At 48.0% G+C, this 26,753-nt stretch overlaps 1 protein-coding gene and 1 pseudogene across 1 annotated transcript; both read left to right on the plus strand.

Moving 5' to 3' along the window:
• The first annotated feature begins 4,617 nt into the window (after positions 1-4,617).
• Positions 4,618-6,542, plus strand: LOC121976783 (annotated as a pseudogene).
• Positions 6,543-18,196: 11,654 nt separating this feature from the next.
• On the plus strand, positions 18,197-26,563 carry LOC121977975 (beta-hexosaminidase 3-like). The gene is made up of 14 exons (XM_042530371.1): positions 18,197-18,710; positions 19,087-19,161; positions 20,103-20,138; positions 20,232-20,343; positions 20,950-21,020; positions 21,161-21,291; positions 21,941-22,006; positions 22,684-22,784; positions 23,614-23,673; positions 23,928-23,961; positions 24,660-24,758; positions 24,831-24,890; positions 25,549-25,799; positions 25,883-26,563. Exons 1-14 carry the CDS (start codon positions 18,378-18,380, stop codon positions 26,047-26,049), a joined length of 1,596 nt encoding a protein of 531 aa, XP_042386305.1. The 5' UTR covers positions 18,197-18,377; the 3' UTR covers positions 26,050-26,563.
• The last annotated feature ends 190 nt before the right edge of the window (positions 26,564-26,753 follow it).

A 26,753-nucleotide genomic window follows, 5' to 3' on the forward strand; every position in this document is an offset into this window, starting at 1 on the left:
GTTGCTGAATGGCAGGTGTTATTGAACTCGCGAGTTTGGCTAACTTGTCTGCTGCCTGGTTCTCCGTTCGGGATCTTCCGTATAAGAACCTCTCGGAAAGTAGCTTTGAGTTTTTCAAAGGCCTCAACGTAGAGTTTAAGCCGAACACTATTGATTTCAAAGGTGCGAAAGTTGTTGAGCACCCAACCGTGAATCCGAGAGAGTCACCCGACCGCACCCACATGCCGGCCGCCTCGCAATCCGCCATGAGGGCCTCATACTCGCTCGTTGTTGGTAGCTTTGTAATCCAACCGGACGGATAGGTGCATCTTCTCTTCTTGAGGTGAGCAGGAATATTCCAATCCCACTTCCGAGCCGAGTGGAGGACCCATACACATATATTCTCCACATAGCTTCCGGCTCTGGCCTTTGCACTTCGGTCACAAAATCAGCCAAGGATTGAGCTTTGATCGCCGAGCGGGGCTGATATTGGATGTCAAATTCACTTAATTCTGTCGTCCACTTGATAAGCCGTCCGGACGCTTCTGGATTCAACAGTACTCTTCCGAGTGGACTGTTCGTCCGGACAATGATGGTGTGAGCCAAGAAATACGGTCGAAGGCGCCGAGCGGTGTAACGAGATTCAGCATCTTTTAAAATGTGGCTTAGAAAATACACCGGCTGCTCTTCACCGCTTGCCCTCACAAGTGCTGAGCCTACAGCATGCTCAATCGATGACAAATAAATATAAAGTGACTCACCCCGATCGGCTTGGCTAACACTGGCAGAGAATTAAGATATGTCTTCAATTCTTCGAACGCTCGGTCGCATTCTTCATCCCACTGGAACTTAGTAGCCTTGCGCAGGATCTTGAAGAATGGAAGGCTCCGGTCGGCGGTTTTGGAGATGAATCTGGACAAAGCAGTTATCCGACCGGTCAACCTCGCACTTCTCTTGTATTTCTTGGGGCGGCATGTCTTGCAGAGCTTTCACCTTGCTGATTTGCTTGATTCCCCGCTCGGTCACTATGTACCCCAAGCGCCTCCTTTTGCTCGAACAGGCACTTCGGGATTTAGCTTGACTCCATATTTGCGCAGTTCGGAAGGTTTCTTCCATATCCCGAAAAGATCGGCGCTCGGACGGATTTGATAAGAATGTCGTCCACATAGACTTCCATATTACGCCCGATCTGCCCTTGAACACCTTGTTCATCAAGCGTTGATAGGTGGCCCCAGATTCTTCAATCCGAACGGCATCACATTATAGCAATATGTGCCGTCAGAAGCTTACTTTTTCTTGATCTTCCGGGCGAGCAGACTTGATGATATCCTTGATAGGCGTCAAGCATGCAAATTAATTCGCACCCGGAGAGTCCACCAGTTGATCTATCCGTGAGAGGATAGAAGTCCTTGGGGCATGCTTTGTTTAAGTCCCGAAAGTCGATGCAGACTCTCCACTTGGCCCGGCTTGAGACTAATACTACGTTAGCCACCACCGAGAATTGCACTTCTCGATGTGGCCGACCTCCAAAGCTTCTCGACTTCCGCCGGATGAGGGAGTTCTCGCCGCATCGAAATCTCTTTTCTCCGCTTACCGGCCGAGTCCCCGAACATAACTCGTGCCGCTATGCTCGCGAAATTCGCAACTCATGTGTCGACTGCATTAATACATCATGATTCCGCTTGAGGCATGGATCACTCTCGCCTCTCCTCCGGATCGGACGCAATAAAGGTGGTGGCCTCCAACCGGAGTGGATGAATCTACACTTCTTCTTTTCCTCATAAATTAAAGTGGGTGGCTTTTCGGTGATGGCGTTTACCTCGATCCGGGGCGCTTTCCGAGCGGAATTAGCTTCGCTCGACCATTTCGATGTAACATCGCCGAGCCGCTAGCTGGTCTCCTCGTACTTCTCCCACTTTGTCTTCCACGGGAACTTGATCTTCGATGGAAGGTTGAGACGATCGCCGGAATTCACCGAGCCCGATCGTCCCAAAATGACGTTAGGACGAGGGAGAGTCAACCACCACGAAGTTTCCGTCCTTGTCTCCTGAGCGGCTCCTCTCCCAGTGAGGTAGCCACCGGATCTGTCCGACCTACCAACTGCTGTCTGTGAAACCCAGAGCGGGTCGCCATGGCAAGAACTCGCTCGATCAATTTACACTGATCGAACGCCTTCTTGAAACATGATGTTGACCGAGCTCCGTGTCAACGAATATGCGATGGATAGTGTAATTTGCATTACCGCTTTAATGAGTAGAGCATCGCTGGGGCACTTCAACTCCTTCTAAGTCCCCGGTCCGAAGGTGATTTCCGGTCCACTTGCCCGCCCTGGCCGCAGCCGACCGCGTGAATCTGGAGCTGCCGCGCCCGCCTGCGGTTGGAGTCTCCTCCGGTCGGCCCACCAGCAATAACGTTGATCTCGCCTCGGGAAGTGTTGCTCCTATTTTCTCTTCCCGAGCGGATCGCCGGACCGCTCGACGCCGCGATTCTCCCGTCTTGAGATCGGTGCCGATCGAGGCCTCACGATGTCGCCTTGTGAATCCGCCGGCTTCATGGGTCCTTTGTCTTGATGATGGAAGGAGACCGTCGTTCAACCTTCACGGGCACGGGATTAGCCATGAAGGGAAGACTTCGACAGTCCCTCGTGTTGTGCGTATCCGTCCGGTGGAAGGAGCAGAACATAGGGGTCCATTTCTTCTTTGGCTTGATCCGAGCGGCAGCTACTTCTTGAACTTGGGACCTCACACGAGGGGAGCGGATTGCTTCGGCCCTTGGTCCTCTAGGCGGCTGATGAGCGGCTTGCTGTCTCCGTTCGGCCTGAATAGGCGTCCTCTCGGTTGGAGTTTCCTTTTTCCGGGCGGCTTGCGCTTCTTCCACGTTGATGTATTCATTGGCTCGGTGCAGCATGTGATCATAATCTTGGGGTGGCTTTCGGATGAGCGACCGGAAGAAGTCCCCATCCACTAGGCCTTGTGTGAAGGCATTCATCATGGTCTCTGATGTGGCCGTTGGGATATCCATTGCCACCTTGTTGAACTGCTGGATATAGGTTCGAAGTGATTCTCTCGGCTCCTGCTTGATGGCGAACAAGCTGACACTTGTCTTCTGATAACGCCGACTGCTGGCGAAGTGGTGGAGGAAGGCCGTTCGGAAGTCTTTGAAACTAGTGATGGATCTGTCCTGCAGCCTCCGAAACCACCGTTGAGCCGATCCCGAGAGAGTTGTAAGGAAGACGCGGCACTTTACTCCATCTGTATATTGATGGAGTGTAGCTGTGTTATCAAACTTACCCAGATGATCATCCGGGTCCGTTGTTCCGTTGTACTCGCCGATCGTCGGAGGCACGTAGTGCTTGGGTAGAGGGTCTCGTAGAATAGCCTCCGAGAATTGGCGATTGATCCGCCGGAGATGAGTCCGCCGGAGCTTTCCTTTTCGCATCCCGCCTTGGCATTTCGTCAAGAAGAGCCTCTATCTCTTGAGTTGGTGCGGGGTGCGAAATAAGGCTCGATGGAATGCGACGGTCGGAGGTGCTTCCACTTACCACCGACGCAGATGTTGCTTGTTGCTCAGCCGCCTACCGCTCGCTTTTGCTCCACAAGTTTGCCCTTATCTCGACCGTAGCTTGAGTTCTTCCGTCGAAAGCCACCGTGTGTTGTCGTCCAGCCTCATCCATTGTTTGCATCCGATCGGAGCGTTCCCACAGACGGCGCCAATTTGATCCTGTCCGAACCAGGAGTCAACGGACACTGGGCACGTGGCGCTCCCTGCTAGATCCTCGAGTGCTCCGGCGAACCTACAGCAAAACCGAGCCGGGAGGGGTGTCCCGGCGACGGCCCTCCGACGCTCAAGTCAGGCGAGGAATAACAAAAAGGTGGCCTCAAGATGAAGACTTGCGTACCTCCGGTGAAGAAATGGAGACCTTATATAGACCTCTCGAAGGAGCCTGGGCGCGCCAACCAAAGCAATCACCTGCTTTCGACCATGCCCAGGTAAGGGTCTGTCAAAAGGATCATGTCCAGGTATGGATCTGTCAGAAAGACGCCCATAAGGCCATACCGCCACTGTATCAACCTCTCCATGATGTGACGGCGAGATCCTCCATCATACACTCTCGTGTATGGCGTAATCATCAAACATACCCTTGTTGACACCCCATATCCTGAGCCGAACGAATAGGCCGCTCGGCTAACCTTCATACCCTCGCCCTTAGCCTGGCCGAACGAACCACCCACTCGGACCTTCGGTCCCAGCCGGGCAGACGCCCCGATCGGCCATTCGGTTCTCCTGCCTTGGCGTCGGAAACTCCGGTCCATGACTGGGTTATCTTTGGTTCCGCTCGGACCCACTCAGCTGCTCGGCGCGACCATTAACCGCTTAGTCAGCCCGTCATCTGTCCTCAAGCTGAGACCCTTCAGGAAGTGGATCCTCCATTCTTACCGCCGGATCAATTATTATTATTATTATTATTATTATTATTATTATTATTATTATTATTACATGTTGAACAATGCAGACATCTTTGGTGGAAAATGATAGCCTCCAATTATTTTACACATGAGACCATCATTTTTCATCAATGGTTCATCCTTGCGGACTAAAGGATGTGAACTGCCTTTGTCTAAGTAGATATCTGGTGTTAAGGCTCCCAAAGATCCTTTTCATATTTGTGGATTTATGTATGAACTTTAAAGTTTTTGTTTCATATATAAAAACTGTTTTTCTAGTCAACGATGGTTGAGAGAGATGATCGGAGTAGATCAATATATGAGTAAATTGGGAAGGTGATCGACAATGTCTGCTGCTCCTTCGGCCGCCGGAGAGGAGTCCCAGCAGGGCCTCCAATTCATCTTCGCGGCACTCCTACTCCTCTCCTTCACGTTGGTGCTACTCTTCTACCTCCGCCGCGAGAAGGCGGACGACGAATCCAGCAGGCTCCGCCTCGCACCCGGTCCGCCGGGGCTCCCGGTCATCGGCAACCTCCACCAGCTGATCGGCGGACTCCCCCACCGCTCCCTCTATCTGCTCTCGGCTGCCTACGGCCCCCTCGTCCGCCTCCAGCTCGGCCGCGTCCCCGCCCTCGTCGTCTCCTCCCCCGCCCTCGCCCGCGAGGTACTCAAGACGCACGACCTCGCCTTCTGCTCCCGCCCCGACCTCACGACCTGGCGCCGCCTCTCCTACGGCGGCCTCGACCTCGCTCTCGCCCCTTACACCCCCCCGTTGGGCCCGCGCTCACCGGCTCGCAGCCGTCCACTTCCTCAGCCCGCGCCAGATCCAACGCCTCGCCGGCACGAGGGAGGAGGAGGTGCGCATCCTGACGCGCACCGTGGCCGCCGCCGCCTCGTCCGGCCGCGCGGTCAACCTAAGCGAGAGTCTGCTCTGTTTGTCGTGCTGCATCATTTGCCGGGCCGTGTTCGGGAAGAGGTTCGCGGCGGCCGGGGAGTGCTCGAGGAGCGAGCTCGGAGGAATGATATCGCGGACGGCAGAGCTTTTGGGTGGGTTCGTCGCAGGGGACTTCTTCCCATCGGCGCACCGCTGGCTCAACGCCATCACAGGGGTGCAGGGGAGGCTGGAGAAGAACTTTAAGGAGATGGACAGCTTGTTCGAGAGGGAAATTAAAGCACGAGAAAGCGCCGGCCGCGGCGGCGGCGGCGCTGACGACGACACCTTTACCACTATTCTGGTGAACTTACTCAGAGAGGAAAAGAGTGATAACGAAGTCGGCCTGACCAGGGACGGTGTCAAAGCTCTTCTCCTGGTAAAAACCACCAACAAAAATTTTGATCTAGAGATTTTACGCCAATAATCTCGAAATCTATCACTTTTCTCCCAAATTGTGGCAGGATTTGTTGTTCGGCGGAACGGACGCAATGGCGGAGGCAATGGTATGGGCCATGGCGGAGCTAGCGAGGACTCCTCGCGCTCTCGCCAGAGCCCAGGAGGAAGTCCGCCGAGTGGCGGCTGGAAAACGCCACGTCGACGAGGGGGACCTTGAGCGGCTCAGCTACCTGCACGCCGTCGTCAAGGAGATCTTCCGGCTCCACCCGGTAGCCGCCCTTCTGTTGCCCCGCGAGTGCCAGCAGCGCTGTAGGGTCGCCGGCTACGACGTCGCCGCTGGCACCAGAGTCTACATCAACGTGTGGAGCATCGGGCGGGATGCCGGCACATGGGATAAACCCGAGGAGTTCCGGCCGGAGCGGTTCGAGGGAAGCCCCATCGACTACCTAGGGCAGCACTTCGAGCTCGTGCCGTTCGGCAGCGGCCGGAGGATCTGTATGGGGATCCCGATGGCAGAGGCGGTTGTGGAGCTTACGCTGGCCAATCTATTACACGGATTCGACTGGGCGTTGCCAATGGGAGTGAGAAGGGAGGAGGTGGACATGGGCGAGGTGTTTGGGATTGTCGTGAGGAAGAAGGAGCCGCTCGTGCTGGTGGCAACTCCTGCGAAGTTACTTTAATTGGATAATTTACTCACGTGATAGCAGATGATTTTAGCCCAGGGCCCGTGCCTGAAGGCCCAGTCCAGTTGGTTATCATTATATCCATTATTCTGAAAAGTTTACATAGCTCCGGACTTGAAAATTTAGTCGTCGCAAGAACTAAATACCTATATGTTAGATTTTAAATTTTAAACATAAAATAATTATACAGATATTTTGATTTAAAATTGTTATGAGATATTTTTGATTTTTTTTTTTTTAACGAATTCAAGCTTAAGTAGGATATTATTTTATTATAAATTTTTTTCATTAATCAATTCTAATAAAAAATTTATGTATTATTAAGAATTTTTCTATAAATATCTTGAGCTAGTAATATTAGAAAATATATTTTTCTCAATCTTAATTAAAATCAAGTGTAATATTAAATTAATTTTTTATCATTATTGATCCTGTCCGAACCGCTGAACCAAAGGACGATGGGCACGTAACGCACTCCTAGTCGATGGAGTGGATCTCCGGCTGGTCAAACGAAGCTCCGACCATCCTGCACCAAAGTCGAGCCGGGAAGGGATTCCCGGCGGCGACCCTCCGACGCTCAAGTCAGGTAAGTGGTGGAAAAAGTGGCTGCCAAGCTTGTATTATGCGTACCTTTGGCGGAGTAATAGGCTCTTTATATAGGACGGAGAAGGAACTAATGCACGTCCACCGAGGTGCATATGTGTTAGCAACCCATACCCCGGTATGCACCTGTCAGAGAGCTTACCTGACACCATACTGCTACAGTCCGAGCATGTTCTTCGATGGGACAACAGGACCCCCCGTTGTCAGACTAGGAGTATGGCGTAGCCATACGACTTGACGGCTGTCAGAAGATGTTCCCGTCTTTTACCCACCGCCTGACCGGAACGTCCGACCGGCCGGGCGGGCGAAGAACGTCGTCCGGACGGCCTTAATTCCTTGCGCAGACCGGGAGGCACGTCCTTCCGCTCGGTCATTATGTACTGCTTCATTTGAGCGTCGGAACCCTGGTCCCTACCAGGGTGCCTTTTACTATCAGATTTCCCTTTCTTCCGAGTCCGGTCGGCTCGTCCCTTTCCGGCGAGCCACTGGACCCTTTGACCTCCCCGTGGCGTTGACCCCTCCTTATGGGGTTCCGGATTCTTACCGTCGGATCACTTGCCTTCCTCTCGAGTCTAGTCGAAGGAGGCAAAGTCCGACTGACTGGACTGCCGATCTGCCTGAGCAATGATCATCGCATTAGGCCGCTCGGCCAGGCATAAGGATGCTTATCCGTGCGGCGGTATCTGTCCGTTTGGCGATATTTTGTCCATGCCTTGTGTTTTCTTGAAATCCACGCCCGTTGCTACCCATCACGTGCTCTGCGCACGGTAAGGGGAGCTCATTAAATGCGACTAGTAACTGGCTGACACGTGGCGATCATGCATTTGTCAGCGTATGGCGGTTGCGTCACTTCCGAGGGGACAGCCGCCGTTTGAAATGGACGGCTAGATGACAACCTCGATATCAATGACCTGGATCGGACGGTGGAGATCGCTCCCGGGCGGCGATATAAAGCCCTTGACTCCATTTCCGCCGCATTTCGCCCTCTTCGTTTCCAGACCCCTGTCGTTCCTCCTTTCGCCGGCGACCTTGTGCTCAGGCTTTCCGACGACCATACGGCTTCTTCCGATCATCTTCCTCGCTTGTAAGACCTTTTTCTCGCTCCCGACGCTTTCTTCTTAATCGGTTTTCCTCCATTGCTTGAACCCTCCTCTTCTATCCCGCATTCTGGCCTTTCGATCATGACCAGTACCTCGCAGTCGACCGGCGGTACTCCGGGTCTTTGGTACTCGAACATGGAAAGCCGGTTCGACGAGGAAGATGCCTTGCGCCTCACTCGAGCATATGACCTACCGATCGACCACCAAATAGTGTTAGCCACACCATCCGATCGGCCTCACAATCCGCCGCCCCGCACTGTTGTTTTCTTCCGGGACCAATTTCTGGCCGGCCTACGTTTTCCACCCCACAAGTTTTTCTTAGAAGTTTGCAATTATTTCCGCATTCCGCTCGGCCAGGTAGTTCCCAACTCTATTAGGTTGCTGAGCGGAGTGATAGTTTTGTTCAAACTGAACGGCGTTCCCTTAACCCCAAAAATCTTCCACTACTTCTACTATCCCAAGCAAGCCGAGTGGGGCACTTTTGTTTTCCAGTCTAGGATATGCTTCGTCCTTTTCGATAATATGCCGAGCTCCAACAAACATTGGAAGGAGCATTTTTTCTATATACATTTTCCCGAACGGCCAACTTTTCGCACCAAATGGCAGACGGCGATGCCATCGCAACCGGAGCTTGGCAAGTTTAGAGGTGACGCGGCCTACCTTCATGCAGCCGAATGGCTGGTTGGCCAGCGCTATCATATTGACAAACTACTCCTCCCGGGAGTAATGCACATATTCGGCTTGTCCTCTACCACAGCCGATCTGCCCTGCAGCATGAGTAAGTTTCCTTATCTTCCCATTTGTTTTGTTCTAACTGATTTATTTTTTGCTCCTGCAGCTGAAGTCATGTGGCGCGCCAAAGCTACCGAGAAGCTCAAACTGAAGGCCGCTCAGATTGAGGCGGTGACGAACAACGAGGCCGCCGAACGGGGCCTTACTTCGGCTGATCCGGCAGGCGAAGAAGGTGAGGGGATGCCAACTGTCCCCGAAGCCTCAGACGCCCCAACTCCTCATGATGAGGCCGCGGCCGACATAGAACCTCCTACCGAAACTGAGGTGGAGGGTCGTTTGGCCGATGATGTGCCGCTACGCACTAGGAAACGCCGACGACCGGAATCCGCCCCTGCCTCTACACTTGATGAGCCACAACCCGAGCGGGGCGCGGATGCACCGGTGCAGTCTGGGACGGTTTCCCTCGAGAGTACCCCGACCCCTCAGGGTTCTCCGAGGGCCAGTTCGGAGGTGCCGTCTTCCATCCCTTCAAGAACTTTGTGCCGTATCAGGCGTTTAGGCGAGCTACCCTCCTCGTCTGCTGGTGGGCCGTCTCAGAGCGAGCCGAGCGGCCAGAATTTATTTAAAACCGTTCTACGCCTTCCTTTGGAGGAGTACATGGCTGCTGCTGATCGGCCAGTGTTTCCTGAGCAGATGATCACCCTGACGGGCCCTCTCGCCCAAGCTTGGTTGGATGCTCGGCGACGAATAGCCGCGCTAACTCCCGGGCAGCTCGGCGACAGCAACCTTCAGTCAGCCACAGGGGTATGCTCTCCCCCCTCTTTTTTTTTCGTATATTTGAATTAAGTTTTTAACCTGCCCACGTTTGCTAGCAGAACTGGGTGGAGCAGATCGCCATTAGCGATCGGTTGGCCGAACTGGAGGATGAACTGAAGAAACAGAAAGCAGCGGGGGAGGCCAGGCAGTCGACGACAGCTCTGGAGAAGTCCCAAAAACTGCTGGATGACGAGCGGAAAAGGGTGTCCGATCTGGCGAGCAAGGTCGTTCGGCTTGAAACAATGATTAAACAACGAGACAAGGAGATCAAGACGGCGACCACTCGGAAGCAACAAGCCATCAATGATATGGACCGCATGAAGGTGGAGATCCGGGGGCTGGAGCAACGCATCAAAGACTTGGACGCCCTGCTGACCACCGAGAAGGAGAGCCGCTCGGCTGATCTCCAGAGATTTGATGGGGACTTGAAGGAGCTTCAAGCTGCCAGTGATGCCGCCCACTCCGCGCTCAAGGAATACCAAGAGGGGGAGTCGGCCCGCTCGGATGAAGTGAGGAAGGCGTTCCTCCGTTCGGAAAACTTCGGAGAGAAGTTTACCGACAAGATATCCCTCACTTTCGAGGAGGCGATCAAAGCGGCGGTGGGCTATCTGAAGACCAAAGGTCACCTGTCTGCCGAGCTGACCATCCCCCCCGAGGATCTAGCGAGCGTGATGGACACCATCCCCGACGCTCTTTTTGATTTTGATGTGTGAGGAGCGTTTTAGAACTTTTTGAATTTCCGCCGCTTATCTCTGTAATGACTTTTTTGGCTTGCATATTAGATAATCTTCTATTCCTTTCGCTTTCTATTTTGGCAAGAAATTTTTCCCTCGTCCCAACTTTAAGTGTTCTTTAAAACTCTTCCGCTCGGCACCACGCTACGCCAGATAAGCGAATTGTCTTTAATGTCTTTCATCATGCGACTAAGCAGCCGCTCGGCGCACGGACGGCGCTCGTTCACTTGCTCGCATTTTTAACTCCGATTAACCATTTTTTGCTTCGCGCCTCGCCTCAAAGGGGTTTTTGCTAGATTTTCGCAAGGTCTTCCGCTCGGACGTTTATAGACGCCGGCTCGTCTCTCGATCTTTAACGTCGGAGCTCGACGGCGCGGATATTTATAGCCGGTCGGCGCGGCTCTCGATCTTTAACGACGGGGCTCGTCGGCCTTTCGCTCGGACGTTTATAGACGCCGGCTCGTCTCTCGATCTTTATGAGCCGGCGGATATTTATAGCCGGCGCGGCTCTCGATCTTTAACGACGGGGCTCGTCGCTTCGCTCGGACGTTTATAGACGCCGGCTCGCCTCGATCTTTAACGCCGGAGCTCGACAAGACGGATATTTATAGCCGGCGCGCGCCTCGATCTTTAATAACGGGCTCGCGGCCTTCGCCGGACGCTTATGAGGCGCCTCGTGTCTCGATCTTTAACGCCTGAGCTCGACGGCGGATATTTATAGCCGGTCGCGGCTCTCGATCTTTAACGACGGGCTCGTCGGCCTTCGCCGACGTTTATAGACACCGCCTCGTCTCGATCTTTAACGCCGAGCTCGACGCCGGATATTTATAGCCGGTCGGCGCGGCTCGATCTTAACGACGGACTCGTCGGCCTTCGCCGGACGTTTATAGACGCCGGCTCGTCTCGATCTTTAACGTCGGAGCTCGACGCGGATATTTATAGCCGGCCGGGCTCTCGATCTTTAACGACGGACTCGTCGGCCCTTCGGACGTTTATAGACGCCGGCTCGTCTCGCGATCTTTAACGTCGGACTCGCCGGCGGATATTTATAGCCGGTCGCGGCTCTCGATCTTTAACGACGGACTCGTCGGCGCGCTCGGACGCTTTATAGACGTCGGCTCGCCTCGATCTTTAACGTCGGAGCTCGACGGCGCGGATATTTATAGCCGGTCGGCGCGGCTCTCGATCTTTAATGACGGGACTCGTCGGCCTTTCGCTCGGACGTTTATAGACGCCGGCTCGTCTCTCGATCTTTAACGTCGGAGCTCGACGGCGCGGATATTTATAGCCGGTCGGCGCGGCTCTCGATCTTTAACGACGGGACTCGTCGGCCTTTCAAGGCTAACTCCTTACCAGGCCAAGCGGCCTTGGCCTTCGTATCATATCTCATGCTCGAACAATAATTATGCCCGGCCGAACAGCACGGGCTATTTGCTTACAGAGTCTTTAAATATATAAACCTCCCGGCCGATCGGCTCGGGGGCCTTCACTTAGTAAGTCATTCGGCGGATAATGCTCAATGTGTTTTCATCTTTCTGCTTCCTGCATTACAAGTATATAGGCGACTAGCATATACACAAAAACGGATTACATTCGTGCACCTTTCATCCAGCTCGATAAGGTTGGAGATGATTTGCATTCCACGGTCGATCCAGCTGCCGACCTTCCTCATCCTCCAAATAATACGCGCCCGAGCGGAGCTTCTCGATGATTTTGAAGGGACCTGCCCACGGAGCTTCAAGCTTGCCGACGTCGCCGACCGGCTTGACTTTCTTCCAGACCAGGTCGCCGACCTGGAATGATCTGGGAATGACGCGTCGGTTGTAGTTTTGCTTCATCCGTTGACAGTATGCCATCAGCCGAATGGATGCCTTGGCTTGCTCCTCGTCAACCAAATCCAGCTCCATGTTCCTTCGCTCGGCGTTGCCTTCATCGTAACATTGGACCCGGACGGACTCGACGCCGACTTCAACCGGAATGACCGCTTCGCCGCCGTACACCAGATGAAAAGGTGTGACGCCTGTTCCTTCCTTAGGAGTCGTTCGGATAGCCCATAAAACGCCCGGCACTTCATCCGGCCAACTCCCTCCCAAGTGGTCGAGCCGAGCGCGCAGAATACGGAGAATTTCCCGATTGGCCACCTCGGCTTGACCGTTGCTTTGGGGGTAAGCCACGGACGTGAAGTGTTGCTCGATGCCGTAGCTTTTGCACCAATCTTCTAGCACCTTCCCTGTGAATTGCCGCCCATTGTCGGAAACCAATCGGCGAGGGATACCGAACCTACAGATGATGTGTTGCCAGATGAATTTTTTGACCATCTGTTCGGTGATCTTGGCTAGTGGCTCGGCCTCCACCCACTTGGAAAAATAATCGACCGCCACCAGCAAAAATTTCCTCTGCCCGGTCGCCATCGAAAATGGACCCACAATATCCATTCCCCATTGATCGAACGGACATGAGACGGTTGATGCCTTCATCTCCTCTGCCGGTCGGTGGGAGAAGTTGTGATAATTCTGGCATGAAAGGCACGTAGCTACTGTCCGAGCGGCGTCTATTTGTAAGGTCGGCCAAAAGTATCCAGCTAGCAGGATCTTCTTAGCTAGTGATCGTCCGCCCGGATGTCCTCCGCACGATCCTTGATGTACCTCTTGGAGGATGTCAGCCGAGTCCTCCGAGCTCATGCATTTCAACAGCGAGCGAGAGAAAGCCTTCTTGTAGAGCTGATCGCCAATGAGTGTGAACCGACCGGCCCTCCTTCTGAGCAGCTGGGCTTCATCCCGATCGGCCGGTGTGGCTCCCGAGCGGAGGAACTCTATGATGGGTGTCCTCCAGTCGCTTGGAAACGTGAGGCCTTGCATCCGGTCGACGTGCGCCACCAGCAGTACTTTTTCAATTGGTTGCTGAATGGCGACAGACGTTATTGAGCTTGCGAGTTTGGCTAACTCATCGGCTGCCTGGTTCTCCGTTCGGGGAATCTTCTGAATAAGCACCTCTCGGAAAGTAGCTTTGAGTTTTTCAAAGGCCTCAGCGTAGAGTTTAAGCCGAACGCTGTTGATCTCAAAGGTGCCAGAAAGTTGCTGAGCGGCCAACTGTGAATCCGAATAAAGTGTCACCCGACCGGCTCCCACATGCCGTGCTGCCTGCAATCCGGCTATGAGGGCCTCATACTTTGCTTCATTGTTGGTAGCTTTGTAATCTAGCCGGACGGATAGGTGCATCTTTTCTTCTTGAGGTGAGAGCAGTAATATTCTAATCCCACTTCCGAGCCGAGTGGAAGACCCATCCACATATATTCTCCACGTAGCTTCCAGCTCTGGCCTTTGCACTTCGGTCACAAAATCAGCCAAGGATTGCGCTTTGATCGCCGAGCGGGGCTGGTATTGGATGTCAAATTCACTTAATTCTGTCGTCCACTTGATGAGCCGTCCGGACGCTTCTTGATTCAACAGTACTCTTCCTAGTGGATTGTTCGTCCGGACAATGATGGTGTGAGCCAAGAAATATGGTCGAAGGCGCCGAGCGGCTAGAACCAAAGCAAAGGCCAACTTCTCGAGCCCGGTGTAACGAGATTCAGCATCTTTTAAAATGTGGCTCAGAAAATACACCGGCTGCTCTTCGCCGCTCGCCCTCACAAGTGCTGAGCCTACAGCATGCTCAGTTGAAGACAGATAAATATAAAGTGACTCACCCCCGATCGGCTTGGCTAGTACAGGCAGGGAATTAAGATATGTCTTCAATTCTTCGAATGCTCGGTCGCATTCCTCGTCCCAGTGAAATTTAGTGGCCTTGCGCAAAATTTTGAAGAAAGGGAGGCTCCGGTCGGCCGTTTTGGAGATGAATCTGGACAATGCGGTTATCCGACCGGTCAACCGCTGCACTTCCCTCGTATTTCTTGGAGGCGGCATGTCTTGTAGAGCTTTCACCTTGCTGGGATTTGCTTCGATTCCCCGCTCGGTCACTATGTACCCCAAGAAACGCCCTCCTTTTGCTCCGAACAGGCACTTCTGGGGATTTAGCTTGACTCCATATTTGCGTAGCGCTCGGAAGGTTTCTTCCATGTCCTTGAAGAGATCGGCCGCTCGGACGGATTTGATAAGAATGTCGTCCACATAGACTTCCAGATTCCGCCCGATCTGCTCCCTGAACACTTTGTTCATCAAGCGCTGATAGGTGGCCCCGGCGTTCTTCAATCCGAACGGCATCACATTATAGCAATATGTGCCGTCGGCCGTTACGAAGCTTACTTTTTCTTGATCTTCCCGGGCGAGCGGCACTTGATGATATCCTTGGTAGGCGTCGAGCATACAAATTAATTCGCAGCCGGCCGTAGAGTCCACCAGCTGATCTATCCGGGGCAGGGGATAAAAATCTTTGGGGCATGCTTTGTTTAAGTCCCGAAAGTCGATGCAGACTCTCCACTTGCCGCCCGGCTTGGAGACTAATACTACGTTAGCCAGCCAGATCGGGAACTGCACCTCGCGTATATGGCCGGCCTCCAGAAGCTTTTCTACCTCCGCCCGGATGATGGCATTCTGCTCGGCGCTGAAATCTCTTTTTCTCTGCTTTACCGGCCGAGCATCCGGTCGGACATGTAGCTCGTGCTACGCTATGCTCGGCGAAATTCCAGGCAGTTCATGTGTCGACCAGACGAAGACATCATGATTTCTTCTGAGGCATTGGATCAGCCCCTCTTTCTGCTTCTCCTCCAGATCGGACGCAATAAAGGTGGTGGCCTCCGATCGGATTGGATGAATTTGCACTTCCTCTTTTTCCTCATAAATTAAAGTGGGTGGCTTTTCAGTGATGGCATTTACCTCGATTCGAGGCGCCTTCCGAGCGGAGTTGGATTCTGCTCGGATCATCTCGATGTAGCATCGTCGAGCCGCTAACTGATCTCCCCGTACTTCTCCCACCTTGTCTTCGACGGGGAACTTCATCTTCTGGTGGAAGGTTGAGATGACCGCCCGGAATTCGCTGAGCGCCGGTCGTCCCAAAATGACGTTGTAGGATGAGGGAGAGTCGACCACCACGAAGTTTATTATCCTGGTCCTCCTGAGCGGCTCCTCTCCCAGCGAAGTAGCCAGCCGGATCTATCCGACCGGCTGAACTTCGTTGCCCGTAAACCCGTAGAGCGGGGTCGTCATGGGCAGCAGCTCGGCTCGATCAATTTGCAGCTGATCGAACGCCTTCTTGAATATGATGTTGACCGAGCTCCCTGTGTCAACAAATATGCGGTGAATAGTGTAATTTGCTATTACCGCTTTAATGAGCAGAGCGTCGTCGTGGGGCACTTCAACTCCTTCTAAGTCCCCGGGCCCGAAAATGACTTCCGGTCCACTTGCCCGCTCTTGGCTACAACCGACTGCGTGGATCTGGAGCTGCCGGACGCCCGCCTTTCTGGCTCGGTTGGAGTCTCCTCCGGTCGGCCCACCAGCAATAACGTTGATCTCGCCCCGGGAAGTATTGCTCCTATTTTCCTCTTCCCGAGTGGACGGTCGGGACCGTTCTCTGGACGCTCGGCGATTCTCCTGTCTTGGAGATCGGTGCCGATCGGGCGCCTGTTGATGTCGCCTCTCGGTGCGGGTCCGGTCGGTTTCATGGGTCCTTTGTCTCCGGTCGATGGAAGGAGACCGTCGTTCGGCCTTCCTGGGAACGGGATTAGCCACGAAGGGAAGACTTCGACAATCCCTCGTGTTGTGCGTATCCGTCCGGTGGAAGGAGCAGAACATAGGGGTCCATCTCTTCTTTGGCTTGATCCGAGCGGCAGCTACTTCTTGCACTTGGGACCTCACACGAGGGGAGCGGATTGCTTCGGCCCTTGGTCCTCTAGGCGGTTGATGAGCGACATTCTATCTCCGTTCGGCATGAATAGGCGCCCTCTCGGTTGGAGTTTCCTTTTTCCGGGCGGCTTGCGCTTCTTCCACGTTTATGTATTCGTTGGCCCGATGTAGCATGCGATCATAATCTCGGGGCGACTTTCGGATGAGCGACCGGAAGAAGTCCCCATCCACTAGGCCTTGTGTGAAGGCATTCATCATGGTCTCCGATGTGGCCGTTGGAATATCCATTGCCACCTTGTTGAACCGCTGGATGTAAGTTCGAAGCGATTCTCTCGGCTCTTGCTTGATGGCGAACAAGCTGACACTTGTCTTCTGATAACGCCGACTGCTGGCGAAGTGGTGGAGGAAGGCCGTTCGGAAGTCCTTGAAGCTTGTGATGGATCCGTCCGGCAGCCTCCGAAACCACCGTTGAGCTGATCCAAAGAGAGTGGTAAGAAAAACTCGGCATTTTACTCCATCTGTGTATTGATGGAGTGTAGCCGTGTTATCAAACTTACCCAGATGATCATCCGGGTCTGTTGTTCCATTGTACTCGCCGATCGTCGGAGGCACGTAGTGCTTGGGCAGAGGGTCTCGTAGAATAGCCTCCGAGAATTGGCGATTGATCCGCTCGGGAGATGAGTCCGCTCGGGGGGCTTTCCCCTTTCTGTCATCTCGCCTAGGCATCTCGTCTGAAGAAGATCCTCTATCTCTTCGAGCTGGTACGGCTTCAGGGGTGCGAAATAAGGCTCGATGGAATGCGACGGTGGCTGGAGGTGCTTCCGCTCGGCCACCAGACGCAGATGTTGCTTGTTGCTCCGGCCGCTCGGCTGCTGCTTTCTGTTTTTGCTCCACAAGTTTGGCGGCCCTCATCTCAACCAGAGCGTCTAGTTCTTCTGTTGAAAGCGCCACCGTGTGTTGTCGTCCAGCCTCGTCCATCGTTCCCGTTCGGATGCAGGTGCGTTCCCACAGACGGCGCCAAATTGATCCTGTCCGAACCGCTGAACCAAAGGACGCTGGGCACGTGGCGCGCTCCTAGTCGATGGAGTGGATCTCCGGCTAGTCAAACGAAGCTCCGGCAATCCTGCACCAAAGTCGAGCCGGGGAGGGATTCCCGGCGGCGACCCTCCGACGCTCAAGTCAGGTAAGTGGTGGAAAAAGTGGCTGCTAAGCTTGTATTATGCGTACCTTTGGCGGAGTAATAGGCTCTTTATATAGGACGGAGAAGGAACTAATGCACGTCCACCGAGGTGCATACGTGTCAGCAACCCATACCCCGGTATGCACCTGTCAGAGAGCTTACCTGACACCATACTGCTACAGTCCGAGCATGTTCTTCGATGGGACAACAGGACCCCCCGTTGTCAGACTAGGAGTATGGCGTAGCCATACGACTTGACGGCTGTCAGAAGATGTTCCCGTCTTTTACCCACCGCCTGACCGCAACGTCCGACCGGCCGGGCGGGCGAAGAACGTCGTCCGGACGGCCTTAATTCCTTGTGCCGACCGGGAGGCACGTCCTTCCGCTCGGTCATTATGTACTGCTTCATTTGAGCGTCGGAACCCTGGTCCCTACCAGGGTGCCTTTTACTATCAGATTTCCCTTTCTTCCGAGTCCGGTCGGCTCGTCCCTTTCCGGCGAGCCACTGGACTCTTTGACCTCCCCGTGGCATTGACCCCTCCTTATGGGGTTCCGGATTCTTACCGTCGGATCAATTATGTATATGGTTTTATATTTCACACGTAATTTACGTGAGCAATGGCTAATTTTTATAAAATATTTATGAAACATTTATTTTGGAGGTAGTGTCATCAAAAATAATAATGATAATAATAAAAATAAAATAACAAAATTATTAACGGTTTTTTGTTTGTTTCGTCGTCGACAAAATTCCATTCCCGCAATGTTCGCTCTTCACGCTCTTTGCATCTTCCCCTTGCGTCTATTGCTTTCCTTCTCTGATCCCTCAGTTCCTTTTATGTCGTTCCTGTTCTTGTGCTTGCTCTTGCAATCCGGCCTTAGCCATTCGCGTTGCTCGAAATGCAGCAAAAATCGCTCATTTAGAACCATTCTTTCTGTTTTGCTCTCTCAATTCCATCTTTGTTTGGTAAAAAGATTGCCCCTTTTCTCTTGAAATGCTGATGGAAAAGGGAAATGGGGGAAGAGGAGTTGCGCTCTTGCTCGGGTTCCTTGCTTTTTTCGCGCTGGCGTTTGGCGGAGAAGACGAAGGAGTTAGCGTCTGGCCGATGCCCAAGTCGGAGAGCCATGGCTCGCAGACGCTGTCCTTGAGCAAGGATTTCAAGTTGACGACAAGGGGAAGCAACTACCCGGACGGCTCCGGGCTATTGAAGGAAGCTTTTTGGAGGATGGTTGATGTGGTCCAAGTGAATCATATTGTTGATGGCCGAGTTCCAAGTTCGATGGTGCTCGCTGGGTTAAATGTCGCAATTTCTTCAGCAGATGATGTGGTAATTGTTCTTCATTTCTAGCTGCTATTTGTAGATTTTTCATTGTTAAAATAAAATTATTAACCGTCTTATGTACAATCTTGAATCTTGAAATGCTGAGTTTCATACTTCACTTTGCATGCTGATTAGTTTTTTTTTCTTGAGTGAAGACATCAATAGTGGCACTTGAAAATTAGAAGAATGGAACAGTTTGAAAGCGTTTCACTGGCATAATGTATTCATGTAGAGATTTTTTTTTCTGCCGAACCTGGATCCTACTTTGGTTACCATGCATCACGGATTTGTTACAAATTAAGATATATTGAGAAGTAAAATTTAGCCTGGTGGAGCATATTTATCCTTGCCTTGCTGATGATTTGTTTGATTGATTATGCAGCTGAATTTTGGGGTTGATGAGTCCTATAAATTGGATGTTCCTGCTGTTGGAGGTCTCATATATGCAAATGTAGAGGTACATGAACATGTTTTAGCTGACATTAATATCATCACATCTTGAAATTCATGTTGAGAACTACATATTTATATATTCTATTGTCTCAAAGTTCATGTTCCAGTTACATTTTGACACTGATGTTCCAGTTAAAAACTTGAGAAACTCATTGGTCCCATCTCTTATTTCTAGTCACACTCTTTGTCTTATGTTCTTGCAAACTGATTTCTTATCCGTTTCTGGAAACAAAAAGCTACAAATAAAATCTTCAAGATGCAAAGAATAAGATTAAACTGTATTTTTCCAGTGCATAGTTGCTTTATAAATTTAGTTTGCTCCAAACCTATATCGAAGTCACAAGAATGAAAACTTGGCTAAAATCATACTTTTTTTAGTTAAAATAAATTTAATACTAGCTTTACTGTATTTTTTTTTGCCAAATTTAAATGGGATTACTGAATCCTAATACAAAAGTTGACAAATTAAGATGACACATTCCACAATGCACAACAATCCTAGAAGAAAGAATCAGTGAACATTCATAAATATTGACCCTCTGCTAGGCAGGGCGGCATAGATAAAATGGTAAAACCTCTGGAGACTATCCAATTAAGAAACACTTATGTGGTGTTGGCCTGATTACACAAGAATTAGCCAAACTTAAGACCAAGCATTGGCAATAAAGTGGCGAAATGTCATCCAATTGACTTCTAATTAAGAAATAGTTATGTGTTTGCCTGACTCGCACAAGAATCAGCCAAACTTAAGCCCAGGCATAAGCAATAAAGAGGACAAATGTCATCCGATTAACTTATAAGGATGTCAATTTAATTTACTGTTTATTAATTTAGGAGGATTTTTTGTTAGTCTTAATGGATTGTTGAACAGCCATTCTAGTTTGAAGTGTAAACTTCTCATTCTTGAATACAAATATATTTAATTTACATGCATAATTTTTGCAGGCACAAACTGTTTATGGAGCGCTTCATGCTTTGGAGGTAACTTCAACATGTCATTCAAGCAGTTGTGTTTTTGCTGAATTACTGCACCTGATTTTGTTTAACCAATTATTTAATCGTGTGATTTTGCAGACTTTCAGTCAATTGTGCCACTTTAATTTCGATGAGAGAATTGTTGAATTACATTCAGCTCCTTGGTCTATTTTTGATGAACCAAGGTTTCCTTATCGTGGACTTCTTATTGGTAAGTTGTATTCAAGAACATTTCTACTTTATTATTTTGTATTTGTTTAAATTATTACTAAGGTTTTGGTGCCTATGGTAAGTATTAGCCAAGTACTTTTTATAAGATGAACCTATCTACACCATTTTTCATAGAAAATGGAAGAAAGTAGCAGTTCAGAACTTCTTACAAATTTTCTCATTTCATTAAAGTGGCTTATGCCCAATTTTCTTTTAAAGCAACAAACAATTAATGAATGTCAAGTGTGATGACAACATTTTTGGTGCATGGTAAGCTTTGATAGGAGATTTTGCTTGAGGCAGCTCATACATTAGAATATGTTATAAACATAATATGCATGGAGGGACCCATTGGTGATGTGAAGTTAGATCTAGAAGGTCAAGCAGAGATTTGGGGGATCTTACTTGAGCTGGGTTTGGGTTGCCATGGGATACCAAAGTAGGCATTCAATTTTCATTTCCATAGGGAGCCACGACTCATGAGTGCTACATTCCTAAAGGTCTTTATATGTGAGAGTGAGTCCCTCCACAATGGGTTAGTACTTTAGTGGTGGATTAGCCTCTTGCATTAATTTTTTGATACTTATATGATTTTTGTATGATGCAGACACTTCTCGGCATTACCTACCTCTACCAGTAATGAAAGTTGTTATTGATTCAATGACCTATAGTAAGTTGGTAAGTTTCTACTCTTTTAGCATATCTGCACTTCTTTTTTTTTCAATGCTCTAAGATTATGTATTATTATTTTTCATTTTTCTTTAGATGTCACTTTCTTATACAAGTGGCATTATTCTATTCTTGTAAATTTTGTACAGAATGTGCTTCACTGGCACATTGTGGATGAGCAATCCTTCCCCTTGGAGATACCTTCATTTCCAAGATTGTGGTTTGGCTCATACTCTTATTCCGAGCGGTACACTGTGGCCAATGCTCTTGAAATTGTACAGTAAGATTTACTGCCTAAACAATGAAGCGTTTCATTTTTTGCTGGTCTGATTTGGTTTGATGTCACCTAGATTATTTAATAGCATTTGGTTAATTGACATAAGTTACAACTCTTTCTTAATAATATAGTCTCTAATTTACTATTGCCATCCTCCTGCACCGGAATTGACATGGCATATAATAGAAACTCTTAAAAAAAACAAGTTCCAGTCTCGAAATTGAGAGGACATATTTCTTCTGCATTGACATTGATGAAACTACTTGCAACTTGCCTTAACAGGATACATCATGCAACTAAACCTTCCAAAGTAAAACAATATTCTCATTTTATAGAACCAAACAGATGATGCTGTAAATGCCTATTACATATAGAAAGTTAAAGATCATATCTTCCTGATTCCAGTGTATAATACAGATAGTATAATTCTTCATCTAGGACTCTCTGCTATATGCTGAAGGGTAGGAGAGAAATAATTTGAGAGTTATGTGAAGCATTGGTGTATGTTAACTCATATTTATAAGTATCCTCCATATATATTTATGGTTTAAATGCTTCATATGCATCTATCAGTCTTCTCTTATTGTGAATTAGCATGATCATCTATGATATTATTTTTGTTTACATGGCTAACCCTTCATAAAAATTTCAGTTATGCACAAAGAAGGGGAATAAATGTCTTGGCTGAGATTGATGTTCCAGGCCATTCTCACTCCTGGTAGATCAATTCTAAATCCTTTTTAGCTGTTAAGATAAAAGAGCTCGCATTCATATTTAACATTAATAATTTTTCCTCTCTAGCTCAATAATTTGACTTTCAGATTCTAATTTAATGTGATGTGAATATCATGAAACCTTCATAATCAATTCTCAGAAAATGTTATTTCTCGTTGGTTTTTTAGAATGTTCTAGTTGGCCAGCCTACAATACTGTGTGGATCTATGTTCCTTGGAGTGTGGCCAGTTGGAGTTATTGTCTGTGCACAAATAAGAGTCTTGATAATCTGATAATGTTATTATACAGTCTGCAATTGATGTTGTTCAGTTCAGATTTCTCTGATATCTTCCATGTCCAGATCAACTACCGAATGTGCTCCATCACCCTCTTTTGATAATGTTCTAAGATAAGGCTTCCCCACTTTACAAATCAGACCTCTGTTATATCGACAGTATGAGTTTGTAATATATTAAGATTCTGTGTAAGGTATGATTGATTGTATACCCTAAAAAAATACAAATTAATTCTCATCTTGCATACATTACACAAAGGAGAGCTTATCTTGTTGATTTTCCTGTATTTTGCTTATCTTGTTATTCTAATATAATTGGTATTTTCTTTACTTATTAATATGATTTTAGATCTAGACCATCTAATGTTTAGATTTCTGTTATGCAGGGGTGTTGGATATCCTGATTTATGGCCATCATCAGATTGCAATCAGCCTCTTGATGTCAGTAAGGAGTTCACATTCGAAGTAATAGAAGGAATTCTTTCTGGTAAAATTCATTTCCTCGTTGATATAATCGTATCTGTTTTTTATGCATTAAGGTTTGAGAAATTTATGTAACTTGCCCTAGCACAACACTAATATGTTCAGGGTTTTCATATATTTATTTGTATTCCATATGAAACAATATTATCAGAAGGTATGTGACATTGCCTTAGCGATTGCCTTGAGAAGAAATAGTTGAGTATCTGACTGACTCTAGGCATTAAAAGCATGAAAGGTGAGTGAGTTCAGTCAAGCATAGCTGAGAAGAGTTCCTTGCAAGAAACACTACGTGACCCTTCATTGCTTGGGCAGCCACCTCAGCAAAAAGAACTCATCACATAGACTACTAATTTTCTCTCTTAAAGTTGTAGGCATGACCAAAACGTGTTAATTTTCTTTTCTGTTGCACCTTTCTAGTTTTCAAATTCTGTCTTGGTCGAGGTTCGCATTGTCTTGTTATTGATTCATTAAGAATAAGGAACCATGATTTCTGCAGTCAAAGTTGGTCATTATTTTGAACTGCAGACTACTTGATTTTCTTTGCTCCCCACATGTATTGCAGGATCAAAATTTCCATTTCAAACATGCCAATGCACATAGGAACAACATTTCCCTTCTTCCTGTGTGTTTTCTTATTTAATAAAAATTTCCCCCTACCATAAGAATGTTTCCTAAAATATATTTTCTCCGAAATTAGGTCTCGTTTCATTATATAATCATGCAGCCAATAAACCTTGTATGTAAGACCTTCTGGAGCAATTGATTCCTTAAGACAACAAAAATTATTTGTCTGAATACTTCCTCAATTTTGGATTGATTTTTTTTTTTTTCAGATTTCTCAAAGATTTTCAACTTCAAGTTTGTCCACCTAGGAGGTGACGAAGTAAACACAAGTAAGTTTGAACATTTACTATTACTTCTAACAGGGTGCATTATGGTCCCTTCATGGCATTTGATATTTTCAAAGTATTCATTCTTTACTTTTGCCTCTTTCACCTTCCCCTTTTATGTTTTAGTTAGTATCTCATAAATTAAGGCTAAACTTGGTTAAGGAACATACTTTAAAGTTTAGATACAGCCGATAGTTTTATTTCTTACAGTACATGAGAGAGTATCTAACTTCAACATTTCTGTTTCTCAATTGCAGGTTGCTGGTCTGATACCCCTCATGTAAAGGAATGGTATATAACCTATATAATTAAAAAGTCTTGGTAGTGTAAGCAAAAGAGTCACAGATTATCATTATCATCGATCGTCACATTTTCTTGTCAAATTTCTTTCTTTTCCTACTGTATTTTTAATCAGTCGTGCATTGAAAATCAATCAGGTCATGTTTGTTTGCTGCCTTGATGCTCAATCTTGTTTCTCTTCAAGCACTAGCGTAGCTTGTGTGATTTCTGAGGTAACAAATATAATGGCAATAATATACTTTAGTAAGCAACCGCTGTATTAGTTCAAGCAATACATATTGAAAAAAGAAGAGTAAATCAAAATCATAATATCATCATAATGATTACAAAATACTTATTGTTAGGCCTACTAAAGCTCGCAATCTCAAAGATTGGTTTCAGTTACGTAGGACGGCCTCTCATCCATGGTTGAACTAGACTGTCACAATAAGAACTGGTTAGGTTTGGTCGATACACTTCAATCCCTCTTTGTAAAAAACAATCTAATTTCTTGTCTGTCGAGTTAATCATCGAAAGAAAACTTGAAAACTTTCTTTCACAAACAACCTGATGTTTGGGTTGGACCAGTACATGTGAAGTGTTTGTGTATTTGTTTAATAATCTAGATATTTGTTCAGGAGATGTTCCTTACCATATGGACTGTTTTTTTTATCAACTTAAAGAAGCCCTAGCTGACACCTATGTTACAGGTTGAATAAACATGGGATGACTGAATCTGATGGCTACAAGTACTTTGTTTTGAGGGCACAAAAAATAGCTATATCGCATGGATATGAAGTCATCAATTGGTACGAAGCCTCGTCTACCAAGGTGTATATTCGGATAACTTGTGCTCTAACCTTTAGTCTTCTCAAATACAGGGAAGAGACTTTCGACAACTTTGGGAAACAACTAAGCCCTGAAACTGTAGTTCATAACTGGTACACATCTCTAACTGATACTAAAATGAGAGATACATTACAAAAGTAGTTTAATTGTTCTGTAACTGATACTAGACAGGACAAACACATTCTAAATATCAATTTTCATTCTTGGAATATAATCCTCATTGGAAATCGATGCTCGTGCAATCTTTATTACCATGTTTGTATTCATATATTGACATACATACTCTAATAGTTGTAAGTTATCCCATTTTTGTAACTAAAGCAACTATCTTAAACATTGTTTAAAATTACGTTCATTGCATAAAGGTGCCAACTAGGTTAGTTAGCAGGACCATGGTGGTATGAAGTTGTCGTCAAGGTCTATGAATTGGGGCTGCCGTCTTCAGAAAAATTGATTTGTTAACTTCAAAATGAATATTTGTCACGATATAAAGCACTATATTAGTAAGATTGCAATGTGTCTTTCATATTTGGATGGCATGGCAGGTTTAACAATGTTGGGCAATCATTCATAACTCTAGTTTCAACATGCTTGTAATTCGATATTTCTTGTGACCTTCAGAGGATGCTTCCAAGAAAAGGTGCAGAGTTCAGCTATTATGAAATGAATTCTCACTTTCCCAAACAAAATGATAATCTGCTTTAGTGATGGTGTATGATCTACATTGTAATTTCTTTAAACTGTTTATAGGCTCGGCGATGGAGTAGCGGAGAAGGTGGTCGCTATGGGACTTAGATGCATCGTCAGCAACCAGGACAAGTGGTATTTAGATCACTTAGATGCTACATGGGAGGGGTTCTACATGAATGAACCCCTCACAAACATTACTATCCCTGAACAACAAAAACGAGTTATAGGCGGTGAGGTGTGCATGTGGGGAGAACAAATTGATGCATCTGATATCGAGCAAACCATTTGGCCAAGGGCTGCAGCTGCTGCAGGTAAAGTGTTGAAATAAATTTTGGTATTTTTGTTCACCCAAAATTCTCTAAGGACTGAACTTTGTTTTGTGAATTCTGTGAAGAACGACTGTGGACTCCTATTGAGAAACTAGCAAGTGATCCAACACTAGTTACAGGGAGACTGGCTCAGTTCAGGTGTTTGCTCAACCAGAGGGGGATTGCTGCTGCACCATTAGCAGGACCTGGACGTGCCCCTCCGGTAGGGCCTGGTTCTTGCCTGAAACAGTAAAGGAGGTTTTGGATTTGACTAACCAGTCGATTGGTCATTTCATTTTTAAGGTTAGTGGCAGTAGTATTTTGCTTCAAGTCAATCATGCAATTCTGATGTTGAGCAATTTTACATTTTGTCAATAAAGCGACACATTTATCATTAATAATGAAATTATTTCACCATGTTCATGTTGAATAAGTGTGAATGGAGAAAAGATGGTAGAGAAGAAACTCCATTGTAAATGAGACTTTAGTTCCACATTAAAAAATTTCAAGGCAAATTTGTTGGTTTATATTCATTCACATACATTGAGGATGTGAACAAATACATGGGGAGAGACTTTCTTTCACGTGTAGGTGCGTAGGGGGGTTGTAAATCCATGGCCCGGATTGCACTGAACCAAGTTGACTCGTGCGCGAGCGCGACCTGCGCACACGAATGCCAGACCGGTTGGTACAAAATTTGCTCAAGCGGAACAACCATTCAGTTCGTCGTGACCATCAGTGCTTGGTGGAGTTCATGGTAGACCGTTGTATCCTGGGAAACAGACGACCCGGTTTCCGGAGGTGGTCGAATTTGTTTCAAGGAAACTGCTACTCGCAGGCCTCGGTCAGCTTGCCCGGTTGGAATTTTCGCTCGACCTTACTGTCTGCTCTGCCTCTCAGTCTTCCATTCTGCAGATCTTTCTTTCTGCAGATCTGTTATGCTGCTCTGGTCTGCCA

This window comes from Zingiber officinale, chromosome 4B, assembly GCF_018446385.1.
Source record: "Zingiber officinale cultivar Zhangliang chromosome 4B, Zo_v1.1, whole genome shotgun sequence".
Lineage (NCBI taxonomy): Eukaryota > Viridiplantae > Streptophyta > Magnoliopsida > Zingiberales > Zingiberaceae > Zingiber > Zingiber officinale.

What these genes read in the sequence shown, in the direction of transcription:
- LOC121977975 (XM_042530371.1), top strand. Translation starts at nt 18,378, where the DNA reads ATGCTGATGGAAAAGGGAAATGGGGGAAGAGGAGTTGCGCTCTTGCTC. An exon ending in TTTCTTCAGCAGATGATGTG is followed by an intron (nt 18,711 to 19,086) that starts GTAATTGTTCTT and finishes TTGATTATGCAG; the next exon opens with CTGAATTTTGGGGTTGATGA. An exon ending in CAATGACCTATAGTAAGTTG is followed by an intron (nt 21,021 to 21,160) that starts GTAAGTTTCTAC and finishes AATTTTGTACAG; the next exon opens with AATGTGCTTCACTGGCACAT.